The following is a 13,099-nucleotide window of genomic DNA, read 5'->3' on the forward strand; positions in this document are numbered from 1 at the left end:
AACCCCCCCTCCTGCTGTCAGTTGCATATACACCAAAATCCATTTAGTAAAGAAAATATAAGGAGATAAAATGTTACAAGTGATAAGCAAAGTAAAACATGAATATATAAAATCAGTCACAGTGAAATAGCATAAACAATAAGTAAAGTGCAAATATAAAGAAAGGACATTAAATAAATTAAAAAGGGCATCATTCTGTCACACTTGTAGATACACTAAAAAAGTTGAGAAATGGTCTCCATACCTTACAAAATGTATGTTCTGATCGTCTCACAGTAAATCTTATTTTTTCAAGTTTAAGATGGCAATCAATGTGATAAAGTGGGCGGGGCAGCATCCTTCCACTTAAGAAGAACGAGGCGTCGAGCGAAGTTGAAAAGGTAACGATCCTCTGATCACCTGTAGGCAATGTTGGAGCATCTCTGTTTATTCCAAACAGAAGTGGGTTTAGAGTTAGTTTGACTCCCAACATGCAGCTCAGGGCCTCACAGATATTTCCCCAAAAGCAGCGTATTGTAGGACAGAACCAAAGGTGTGAATTCATGTGGCCTCTGCTGATTTGCATCTGTTACACAGTGGATCAAGTTGTGGATACATCTGAGCTAATCTGGCTTTGCAGAGGTGAGAACGATGCACAACCTTAAACTAGACAGTGTTTACACATTGAAAAGGAGTTCATGTTCCTCACAATATCTTCTGTTTCACTAAGATCCTGCTCCCAAGATGTGTTACGGGTTTGCATCGAGGGAGACTCTACGGCTGAGATCCTGCTAAACAATTTAGACACCGATTTCTTCTGAGTGGATTGAAGATCAAAATCTTCTCCAGAGTATTTTGAGGAGGTTAGATGGGGAACCCTGTGATGGAGGTGATGATGAGATGACGCACCTGCAAGGATCTAAAAAATCGGAGCGAGGAACATTATATTTGTCGAGCAGTGGTCGAAAAGAGGCAAATTAATTATCAGAAAATAAGTCGTTAAAGGTCTTCAAAGCTTGTCGCCGCCACCTGCTGCATTAAATAAAGTTAGTCACCATGAAAAGCCCCCCCCCCCCCCCCCCCCCCCGTCTGTCAGCTGTCACTGGTGGGAGCGGGAACTCTCCCCAGCGTCACGTGACTGCCTCCTTCATGTTCGGTGCTGATCTGAGGATCCCGGTCTAACTCAGGTGAAGTTCGTGACGTGTGAGATCGGGAGCGCGCGCTTTGGATTTATGCTTCTCACGTGCCACCCTCATTTTTCACTGCTCACCCCCCCCCCCCCCCCCCCCGCTTCGCCCCCTACCTGCTCGCGCCTCCGGCTCCTCCTGCACGTCCGTCCCCTTAGCTCCCCCCAAGGACGCCTCTGAGGTTCCGTCCCAGCGCCGGGACCGACGGGAGCTGCGGGAGCTGCGGGAGCTGCGGGAGCTGCGGGAGCTGCGTGTCCGCCATGTGAGCAGTCCGCGTGCATTCCAGAGGATCGGCGCCGCGCACGAGCGGCGCCCTGCAGGATGTCCTCAGTTTGCAGGCGGACGAGGTGGACTGAGGGGGGGGGGGCACCGCACCGGACTCTGACTGCCTCTGACCCGTTCCTCCTCACGACCCGCCTCCCTCTGGCCGCCCCGCGCGCTCGGAGCTGATCCCGAGCAGCTGGAAAGGAGGAAGGAGGTCACTTTGGGAATTGGAAATTAGGATGTTCTGAGGACAAAAGGAGGAGAACAACATGATGCTCTGAGTGGATCCGATTCTGAAACGCCCTGCCGTTCGTCCCCTCCTCCTCCTCCTCCTCCTCCTGCTCCTGCTCTTGCTCCTCTTCCTCCTCGGCTCATCCTCGGCTCCTCCTCGGCTCATCCTCGGCTGTCTCCCCGCAGAGTCCCGGTTCCACCATGTCTCTGGCGTTCTGCGGGACCGAGAACAACTCGGCGGCCTACAACGTGGACGGGGGCGTCCTGAACAACGGCTGCTTCCTCGATGCTCTGAACGTGGTCCCGCACGTCTTCCTCCTCTTCATCACCTTCCCCATTCTCTTCATCGGTGAGTGTGGCACACACGCGCGCGCACACGCCTGTGCGTGTTCTCTATCTGCCCTTGTTTTTCCCTCTGAGCCCGTTTGGCTGTTTTAGCCTCAAAAGGATCAATAGCAGAAGAATTCAGTGTTTCTGTCTCTAATCTGGAGTTGATTCGTCTCCAAACCTCTGAGTGAGACAAACAAACAATCAATCAAACAAACAATCAAACAAACAATCAAACAAACAAAGAGGATCTTCTGCAGAGCTGCAGCTTTGGTCTGCAAACTGGACTTCTCAGCAATTTTATTCTCAAGTCACAACGTTTAGGATTTTCTTCTGTTTTTTAAGAATCTATTGAAACATTTTTTTCTGCTTCAGACCCCCCCCCCCCCCCCAGCTGCTGGATTCAGAACTATGATCCATGTCTGTGTTTCCAGTGAAGCTGCAGGATCCTCCTGATGCTGAAAACGCACAGATTTAAAGTCTTCATTTCAAACTTACACTAGAAAAAGGAAACAAATCAAATATTGAAATCTGGGTTAAAATGAGACGAGTGTCCTTTAGGGAGGGAGGGACGGCAGCTCACGGATCCTCAGAGGAAAGGGGACACCCTAAACATGACTCAGCAAAACAGTGTGAGGTTTTGTGTGTGTGTGTGTGTGTGTGTGTGGGGGGGGGGGGGGCTCATTTAAAGACATCACATTTCACACATTTCAGCTATTTGGGGATTTTTTTAGCTAAATCTGCAACTGAACATTTTTCTTGTTTTGGTGTCGAACTTGGACCTTAATTGGAGTTTGATCATCAGAACATATGTGTGCGTGTGCATGTATGTGTGTGGATGTGAGTGTGTGTGCATGTATGTGTGTGCATGTGTGTGTGTGCATGTATGTGTGCGTGTTTGTGTGTGCATGTGTGTGTGTGCATGTGTGTGTGTGGATGTGAGTGTGTGTGTGCATGTATGTGTGCGTGTGTGTGTGAGAGCTCATTCCTGAGATACGGCCCTGTTTTCATGCAATGCTCCATTCTTTTCTTTTCCTTTATTTAAATTAGGACAGCACACATTAATCAACATTTCAGCAGCTACTTCCTCATAAATATGCCAGTTATTAGCACAGGAGCTACATTCCATCCGTTGTCCTAAGGCAGGAAAAAAGATATTTACAAAGGTTATTTACAATAAACCACGAGTCTAAAAACCCCATCAATGTCTGCAGGACTGGATTGTTTCAGCCATTCTTTAAGAAGGTTTGGAAGGTAGGACAGTTCTCACAGTTCCTAATGTGCTGTGGTAGTGTGTTCCATGACTGCGTGCCTCTGACTGACACCACTGTTTGGCTAAATTTAGTCCTGCACCTTTGTGCATTACAGTCCCCTGGAGTTAAAGCCCTGGTGCCCATTCCAGCATCAGTTTTTGTTACTTCTAAAACCTCATAAGGGACTGATAAGTAGTGAGGGACTGAATGAATTAGCGTGAGCATGTGTGAGGAGGCGCTGCCAGCACTCGGAGGAACGCTGCAGAAGGTGTCGGAGCGACAACGGCGTCTTACGTAACTTCATCAGCTGAGGTTTGTTGAACGTTATTAGCTGCTCCTGCGTGACTCACCATTACATCACAGTTTGTTCTGATGCCAACATCTGTCCAAGTCAAACCATAAAAAGCAGCTGTGGCTCAGAGAAGTCCAGACTGGCAGCTTTCTGGCTGCTCTGGCTGCCAGAAATACCCAGAATGTGATTAAAGTGCAGATAACAGAGTCTTCCTGCCCTCTGGAGCTGCTCTGGCCAGCTGCCATCCCTGTAGTTCATCTTCTGAAGTGGGCTGGGTTGTGCAGCCTTGGGATCATTTAAGTCGGTTTTACTGAAGCGGACCCTCGACCCACAGCTCCTCATGAACATCTTTTTCCCTTTTGAGGTTGGGGCAGCCAGAGCTCCAAGGTGCACATCCACCACAGCACCTGGCTTCACTTCCCCGGACACAACCTGCGCTGGATCCTCACCTTCGTCCTGCTCTTCGTCCTGGTCTGTGAGATCGCCGAGGGCATCGTCTCTGATGGGTACGTCCCAGAACGTCTTCTGATTGCACCTCAGTGTGTGTAGCTTCCCGGGGAGTGTCTGCGTTTGCCCCCCGATCCAGGCCAGCAGGTTCCTCAGGTTTCAGGGGAGGGAAGGAACAGAAGGCGGTCTGCCTCACGCCTGGATTTTCAGTGGGTTTACAGCCTGGCAGCTGTTCCTCAAGGGGCCATTATTACCTAATCAAACAGTGTTATCCCTCAGTGATGAAGGGAAATCCAATTAACCCCGGTGCCCCGCCTAACCACGATTGAGCATCAGCATGAATGTCCTGAACACAGAAGTGCTCACTTGAGAAGAAGCTCCACCTCTGATCTGCTGTAGAAGCCACAGGAGAGTGAAAGTCGCCTGCTCTCCAGATGGTTGATTACTTAACGAGAGGAAATTCATTTAAGGGCTTGAGTTTAAACGGGTAAAAAGTGGATTCGCTCTAACCCGGATGACATCCTGCACGCTTCATCTCTGCTTCATGGTTCTTAGCTTCTACAAACAAATGTTCTTGAGCTTTTTTAAGCTTCCTGGTTAGAACAGAGTTCAGAGTTTTTCCCTGCAAGGCTCTAAAAACTATAATGAAAATATTAAAATCTATTCTAAATTTAATAGGAATCCAATGTAGCAATAACAGCAGGGGGGGGGGGCATGAGTGCGCTTATTGGTTGCAGTTAAAAGCCTTGCTCAGAGTTTTGGACCGATTGGAGACGTTTTGGTTAAAGCAGGTAAAAAGAGAATTGAAGTGGTCTAAACCAGAAGAGATAAAAGCCTGGATGATCAGCTGAAGATCAGACTGGGATGAAATTGTCTTCAGTTTAGCCACGTTAGGTTATAAAAACAGTTTTTAACTAGGAGCTTTGAGTGAGATTTGTCAAACCACTGGACAGAGGAGCTCAGGGAACCAAGGTGTCTTTGGATGGAGGGTGTTTTATCATCAGGGGCAAAAGAATATTGTCTCTGTCTTATTAGGGTTCAGAAGTAAATGGTTGTCATTTAAACACACTTTGATGCTGGCCAAGCAATCCAGCAGATAAGAAAGATTTTTGTAATTATTTTTATCAAAGGAGCAATAAAGCTGGATGTCATCAGCGTATAGATGATAAGAAAAATGCGGGAAAATGTACTGATGAGTCTCCCAAGGGGGGATCATTTCTGGAAAACCTGGTAGGTTTTCAAGCGAAACCTCCAAAGGTGGACCACATGAAGGTCATCTCTGGTTCCTCAGACTCTCCTGGCTGAGGTGCTGCCGGAGGCAGAGATTTGGACAAAGGTTGTCTGTCCCTCCTCAGGCGGAGGAGGTGGACATCCGTCAGCACGCTCAGATGTAGCATTGATCCTCCTAAGCCCCTCATGCTGCTCAGCACCACAACTTACCTGTCATTGAGGTTGCAAGGAATTGTGGGATGGAGCTGAATTCTATGTATCTGCCAGTTCACCTCTAAGGTCACCTAAGGACACAGCGTGGAGTCATTTGTAAAGAATCTGATGAAGTGATCCAGTTGGAAATTCTGTTTGAAGAAAGCAACACATTTCATTTTTTTAAATGTAAAAATCCACCATGCTGAGCGTGCAGAGGACTGCCCCCCACCGCAGAGGAACAAACCCCCAGCAGAAGCAGAGTCGGGAAGGACGAACATCTGCCTCCACCTGCAGGGTTTGTGTGGATCCAGAAACGTCCCGCTGGGGTCTCAGATGTTCTCCCTTCAGCAGATTCTTTTTGGGACCGCAGTGTAAACATCCCGACTGGGGTGGAGCCGTTTGAGATTCCTCATTTGGTTCTAACTTTTCTGTCTTGATGTGGTGTTTGTTGCCAGGTTCAGCCAGTCCCTCCACCTGCACCTGTACATGCCGGCAGCTTTGGCTTTCATGGCGGGCGTCACCTCCATCGTCTACTATCACAACATTGAGACCTCCAACTTCCCCAAACTGCTGTCAGGTACGTTGTTCCTCCACTTTGAGGTAACTCCTGGTTACAAACAGACTTTGAGGCTTTCGTGGCATCAAATTTTCATCAAGTCTCGTGAAAACATGAATACGTCATGATGGGAGGCTTCTAGGATCCAAGATGAGGCTCGGAAACTCCTGAGCTGCAGGCCGCAAACAGAATCGAGACGAAAGAACCTGGATGTTGTTTGGAGGAATGTCTGAGTTTTCTTCGATTCCTGTCTCTGACGTCAGGGTTTGAGTTGACGTTCGCTCGTGTTTCTTCTGTCGAGAAGCTGCTGGAACCTCTCAGCTTTTTCCAGTCTGGTGGTAAATATCTGAGAGACTTCAATGCAAAAAGAAAACTTTGGTTTAAGTCCAGGTCTTGAGTTTTTTGCAGCTCTCCAATCTAAAGCGTGACCAAATAACACTCAATAAACTGTTAATAAGAAGACTGTTAATATGTTTATTAATCCCATACAAGCAATTTATAAATAGCTTGTGAATAGGATTAACAAATGCTAATACATGTCTTTATAAGCAGTTTACTAAAACATTACTAGTGCTTGTTAATGTCTTATAAATAGTTTACTAAGGACTCTTATTATAGAGCGCTACCAAAGTGCTTTACAGGCTTAAAACAATAACAAAAATGGAATTGTAAAACACAAAGAATGCCCCCTCCTCAAAGCCAATATACAGAAACGTAAAATGACATTAGAATAGAATTCAGAATAGAAACCGAAGTGGAAACCTTATGTGAGGAAATGACATTTCTGGGATTCCTCCACGCCAGCGACCGACCCCCTGATGATCACAGAGGATGTCAACATGGGACACCCCCAGATCAAAGCAAGCAGCCTGACCCATGAGGTCCCACTGCAACAGCCATGACTGCATCTGAGAACTGGACTAAGTAACTCCGCCCCCTTTGGTGCTCCAAACAGGAAGTACCTGCTGGTTCCAAGAAGCCAAAATAGACGTATATAGAGAGAAAAAACAGCTGTTTCTCAGTCATTCTATTGGTCAGGATAATTCTTTTTTATATTTTTCCTTTGGTTCAACTTATTTTAGGTATTAACTGACTATTAAGAGCTTCAATAAAAGTAGGTTTAGCTTGTTGGCCCCCCACATCCAACATTTGACATGTTTGATTGACAGATTGCGTGTAGCCCACTTTTAAGTGGTAGGGGTGTGGCCTTCCAACAAGCTCACTCCTGATTGGTGAGAATGGTTGCCATAGAAACTCAGAGCAATCGCTGCTTACTGATGACGTCATCCGTATCACGAAAAAAGCCGGAATAAACCATTTTCCATGGATGGCGTCACACTCGTTCAGTCCGGTTATTTGATGCGGTCAATGGTGACGACCCCCGTTCCACGGGAAAAGTCGATCCCCGTGAGGAGGATCCTCCCGAGGAAGACACGGAAGTTTAAAACGAGGAAAAACGTAAAAGCAAAGATAAATATTCAAATGAACAAATGAGTAGATCTTTTGGACAGGTAAGTATTAAAAGCTGATGCAGATAGTCACCAATAATATTGATCATGAATAAAACATGACAAAAAAGTATAAAGAGATCCAATAATAAATATTAAATAAATATATTCCTGAATTTCAAACGACTAAGACGCCTCAAGGTCACAGTGGCTCTGCCTCTTTATGGACGTGCTCACATATTTTGAAGGTGTGAAGTTGAATTTGCTTTGTGCAGCCATAATCCTCCACTTCCAGTGTCATCGCTGCCTTTCCATCCCGGTGATGAGTTCTTCAGCCCCCCCGCCCCCACCCTGCCTGCAAAGGATCATGGTTGCTAAACGGGTGAACTTCCATCAGCTGTCAATCATGGCGCATGGCCTCTCATCCCGCTGAGCCTTTTCTCCTCGCGCCTCAGTCACTCGTCTGCCTGCAGCCCTGGACGCTCTCCTCCAATCGGGCGGGGCAGCCGCCGCCTCAGGCCTTCAGGCGTCCGAATCGCAGCCTTGAAGACATTAATCAACTAAATAGACGCTCTCTTGATGAAGTCAGGCCTGTGATGGTTTTCACCTTCATGACATTTTCGTGCAAAATGTTTCTTTAAAAGTTGCACGGACACCTCAGCGTTTACAGAAAAGCAGCTTCTCTGGCTGTTTGGGACCCCACCCCCCCTCCTTGTTATATAAAATGAATTATGTAGGAATAATCTGAGAGATTATAGAATATCCATTTAACTGTTCAGCAAACAGAACAAATGAGGTCAAATATTTAAATGAGCAGCGTATTAAGACTCTGTCTGGACATGAAATGAGATGTAGTTTATGTAACGTTGGATAAACTACATCTTATTTCATGACCAGACTGAGTCACCCAGAATGCATCTGGTTTGCCCTAATCCCTGCTGAAATCTCCTCAGCCCTGCTCATCTACTGGGTGCTCGCCTTCACCATGAAGACAATCAAGTTTGCCAAGTACACCGAGCACGGCATCGGCCTCCGGCAGCTGCGCTACTGCATCACGGGGCTGCTGGTGCTGCTCTACGGGCTTCTGCTGGCGGTGGAGATCAATGTCATCCTGGGGAGGGTGAGTGGGCAGCTGCCGATGAATCTGGGGCTGTGGGGGGCTGTGGGGGGCCGCGGGGACCGGGCTGAAGTTTTATGGTGATCAGATATTTGCAATGCATGGAAATGTGTGGCAAACATCCATGAATGGAATGAAGGTGATCAGAGAAACCTGGATGCAAATGCAGGAGAGTCTGCAACACATTTCAAAGTAGTGCATCCAGAGAGCAAGAAAATAAATCAAAGAGTTTAATGCATGAAGAGCAGCAACTCTTCATCTTTCTTCCATGAGACGAAACGAGCCTGACTGGAATGAAGTGAACTTTAAACGCCGCCGTCTCTGTGTTTTGACCGTCCTCCTCCCAGGTATCAGGTGTGACAGTCAGAGTTCCTGCAGACAGGAAAGGTCGCGCCAGCCTCACGGCTGGAGCCTGTTTATCTGCGTTGACCTCCACATGAGCTTTTCTTTGTCAGAAAAAGATCCTGTCGTCTCTGTGACCAGACATCTCTTTAATAAATTATAGCATATAGATCTTTACATTTCCAAGCATCCGATGGATTCATAATAATCCATTTTTTGGGCTTTGGTTAAAAAAAGATCAATAGTGCATCCAATTGTTTTCTCTCATGTCTCTCTGCTGTTTTTTTCCTGTATTTTAAAGGAAGCATAGTGGGGGGGGGCATGTTGCCATGGCGATGTTAAACAATCAAATCAGGGGAGACAAACCGTCCTTTAGGAGCAACATGTCATCTCTCTCGCCGTCTTTGCAGCGCTACATGTGCTTCGCCGATCCGACAGAGGTGAAGCCTCCGGAAGACCTTCAGGACCTCGGCGTTCGGTTCCTGCAGCCCTTCGTCAACCTGTTGTCCAAATCCACCTACTGGTGGATGAACAAGTTCATCACGTCTGCTCACAAGAGGCCCATCGACCTGAAAGTTATCGGGAAGCTTCCCATCGCCATGAGAGCGCTGACCAACTACATCAAGCTTCGCAAAGAGTTCGAAGATCAGAAGGTGAGAAAACAAAACTCAGAAACTGATGTTTAAAAGGGATTTTCAGGAAAACATTTTCACATAATTAAAAACATCATATAACAGATTAACACCAAAAATCCCAGGTTGCATCACTCAGAATGTAAACAGGAAAATGTCCCGCTGCTTGGAGCAGGAAGGAGAGACGATAGGGGATTGGCTGCTCATGTATCTCTGTGTGTGTGTGTGTGTGTGTGTGTGGGGGGTCCCCCGTGTTGACCCCTCCCAGATGTTTCTCAGAGGTCATTCTAAAATCCGCTTGTTCCTCCTCTGTTCACGTGTCATGGCTGCAGAGCTTCAGGCTGAAACAGGAAAACCGCTGCAGAAAGTCAGGATTTCAGCTTTTTCAAATCTACAAATTCCTTCGCTTACGGATGATGTCTATGGTGGCCCAGAAGGGTCACAACACAACACTTTAGATTTCACAAGACAACACAAAATAATACACTGCAATTCGTCTCAACTCCAAACAATAACTCACAACACAGCAGTGTTGTTGGGTGCTGTGTTGTGAGTTAGTGTTTCGTGTTGGGACTTAAAGTGCAGTGTGTTATTTTGTGTTGTGAAATCTAAAGTGTTGTGAGCCTTCTGGGCCACCGTAGATGTCGGCTCAGGAACGGCACATTCTAGCAGAATGAAATAGTGATGGAGATTTTCATTTCCTGCTAAACGACAAACCTGCAGCTGTGACGTGAAAAACAAACTGGACACGCCCACTTCCTTCACAGCTTTCACTCAGTCTCAGCTGTGCAGAGCGGGAGGCCTGCATGCCTCTGGACAAGAGTGAGCAGCTCCTCATCTGCTTTGACTGACTGCAGCTTCTTCTGGAGCGCGTGTCAGGGGTCAGAGGTGAAGGGCTCCTCCAGGAGGTCGCTGTTTTCCAGAGCTCTCTGAAGGTCACCGGAGATTCGTCACTGCTGCGTGTGCTGTGACCGGCCTCCTTCCTGCAGGAGGGAAGGATGAGAGAGAACAGAGATTCCAGTGACCCCAGTCCCTGAGAGGAGGGGGCTCAGAGGCGACGGCTGGTCGGCCCCATCCGACTGTGAACGCCGCGACATCCCAACCCCTCCAGAAAGCTCTGCGCTTCATGGGAAGCTGGTTTGGACCTGAAGCAGAAAGGAGACGTGATCTGTGTGTCTACGTGTGTGCACACATGTGTGTGTCTACGTGTGTGCGCACATGTGTGTGACTGTCTACGTGTGTGCGCACACATGTGTGTGATGCTCGCTGTAGTGGCACTCTCTCTGCGTTCCTTTCTCTTGTACCACCGTTTGAAGTCTGTCCAGCAACTGTTATTTGAAACGTGAGTGAGGCGTGTTCATCATCAACTTTTTAGTCCAAAAAAGAAAAAATGACACGAACACACGGTTAGAAAACTATATCGCTTCCAACTTTCTCAGGCTTCAATCAACAATGAGTCTCGCTGACAGCATCTCTGTGACGTAGCGTTATTTAATTGGAAGTTCAAACAATGATTATTTAAATGAACTTTTAAATGAAAAATGTGAATTTGGCTCCAACACTCGCTGTGACACGTCACACACGAATGCTGAGGAAACGACACGGAAACAAGAACACGCCGCAGCAGTCACGTCTGTTCTCACAGCTGACAGCGACTCAGGCATGTTCACACACGCACACACACACACACACACACATGCACACACACATGCACACACACATGCACACACACATGCACACACACATGCACACTAAAGAAGCGGCTCGGTTTGGGTTCAATGATCTTCCAGCAGAACTGGTAGAGTTGTGGACTCCTCTGTTGCTTCCTGCGGCAGCAGCTTTGCATGGAAATCGTTGCACCGTTTGTGTCGTCTGGACGTCACATTTACTCTGATAAGAAGATAAAACCATCAAGAAAAGTTTTGCTTCACCATCAGATGTTCTCATTTCAGCCTCTGAATAATAATGCAGTATCCAAACCTTCAAGGAAGCAGAACATCTCAGAAGATCTCAGAACAGTGAACTGAGTGTTCAGAATTTCCCCTTTTCTTTTTCCTCCCCCTAGAGGCCCCAGGGCACAGCCCCCCCAGGCCCAAAGTGGATCTGGCAGGCCCTGAGGAAGGCCTTCGGCAGGCCGCTCATCCTCAGCATCATGCTCCGGGTCCTGGCTGACCTGCTGGGCTTCGTTGGACCGCTCTGCATCTCGGGAATCGTGCACCACATCAGCAAAGACAATCGGACCATCCAGCAGCCGGTGAGTGGTCCAGCTCTCAGCAACCCCCCGCATCAAAACCTGCACCCCAAACCCCCCCCGAAGTGTCAGTTTACTGTTGAGATATCACAGAACCTGGAAAATGTCCAGCTGCATGACTGCAGTCAGACAGGAGCTTTTCAGCTTTCGTCTGGATTTGTGGGTCAGTCCAGGTCAGTCTGGAGGTTGGCGGCTTCTTGTCTTCCTGATTTCTCACATGAGCGGCTCGCCTCCACATGAACTCTAACTGCAGCAAAAGCGTTTCAGGTTTAGAAAATCCTAGATATTATTAAAGATTTGAATGAGGCGGCGGCGTCCTGCCACGCCTCAAAGGTCACAGCTGGGCGAGACGTTTATGGTGTTCTGTGGGAGATGGTGCACCTCCTAATATTTATGGGCTGGGTTTCTCGCAGAGCTCTTGGCTCGGTTTTCCTTCCAGCTGAGGTTGCATCAGACAGGTGGTCCTGCGGGTCACCGAGCAGAAGATGCAGCGGCGAGTTTTTGACAGCCATGAAAAAGCTCCTGAATACATTATATGAGTTAAAATGAAGCTGCACTGTGAGGAGAAGCTGGACGTGACGTAGCTCCCGGTTCCTGCTGCAGACACCGCGTGTGTCCGTCATCCAATCATTCTTCTCAGCCTCCAACACTCGCTAAAGTGACCTGTGAGTCTGACGATCCTCGTCTCCTTCAGATGAAGCTGCTCGGCATCTACTTCATCTCCTCCAAAGAGTTCCTGGAGAACGCCTATGTGCTGGCTGTGCTGCTGTTCTTTGCTCTGCTCCTGCAGAGAACCTTCCTCCAGGCCTCCTACTACGCTGCCATAGAAACGGGCATCAACCTGCGAGGAGCCATCCAGGTGAGGCGCCCCAGAGGTTCTCCAGCCCATCAGAGGTCGGGTTAACCCAAAAAGGTTTTTACCGCTGAATGTTGATGGCTTAGAAGAAGGTTAAATGTGTTGTTTTAATCAAGACTTTTTCATGTGTTTAGATATAAAGAATCAAGAATTTAAATGACACTGTTTTCTAAAACTACCAAAGTAATGGCCAAACAGATCGATGAAGAACCTCCTCCTTCCTGATGACGTTTCCAGAAGAGACTCTGATGTTCTGTATGACCAGCATGTGAAACAGAAGTGGCCCCAGGAGGGAGCCTTGAGGAGCTCCACATGGATTTTCTGTTGGCTCAGATGTGACGTTGGCATTAACTGTTAATGCCAAATAAACGATTTCCCTTTTTTTGCTGATATGAACAAAAGATGAACAGATGACAGACAGATTTACAGTAAACACCAGAACGTTGGTGGTTCTGGTAAAAGGCCTCAGAGGCGAGGAGACGTGACTGCGGC

General features: G+C 47.6%; 1 protein-coding gene across 6 annotated transcripts in view; it reads left to right on the forward strand.

The window, feature by feature from the left end:
• abcc8 (ATP-binding cassette, sub-family C (CFTR/MRP), member 8) overlaps positions 1-13,099 on the forward strand; it is a 52,214-nt gene that overhangs the window by 6,857 nt on the left and 32,258 nt on the right. For 4 of the 6 annotated variants that reach the window (XM_023956135.2, XM_023956138.2, XM_023956136.2 and 1 more), the window contains exons 2-8: positions 1,848-2,010; positions 3,898-4,039; positions 5,861-5,982; positions 8,363-8,529; positions 9,279-9,521; positions 11,566-11,754; positions 12,446-12,610. In XM_023956135.2, the coding sequence (XP_023811903.1) occupies positions 1,848-2,010; positions 3,898-4,039; positions 5,861-5,982; positions 8,363-8,529; positions 9,279-9,521; positions 11,566-11,754; positions 12,446-12,610 (1,191 nt within the window). Of the gene's footprint in view, positions 1-1,309; positions 1,429-1,476; positions 2,011-3,897; positions 4,040-5,860; positions 5,983-8,362; positions 8,530-9,278; positions 9,522-11,565; positions 11,755-12,445; positions 12,611-13,099 lie in introns of those variants that run through there. The other 2 variants (XM_078949108.1, XM_078949107.1) reach the window with 2 other exon arrangements.

This window comes from Oryzias latipes, chromosome 6, assembly GCF_053564925.1.
Source record: "Oryzias latipes strain Hd-rR chromosome 6, Olatipes_Hd-rR_3.1".
In the NCBI taxonomy this organism is placed as follows: domain Eukaryota; kingdom Metazoa; phylum Chordata; class Actinopteri; order Beloniformes; family Adrianichthyidae; genus Oryzias; species Oryzias latipes.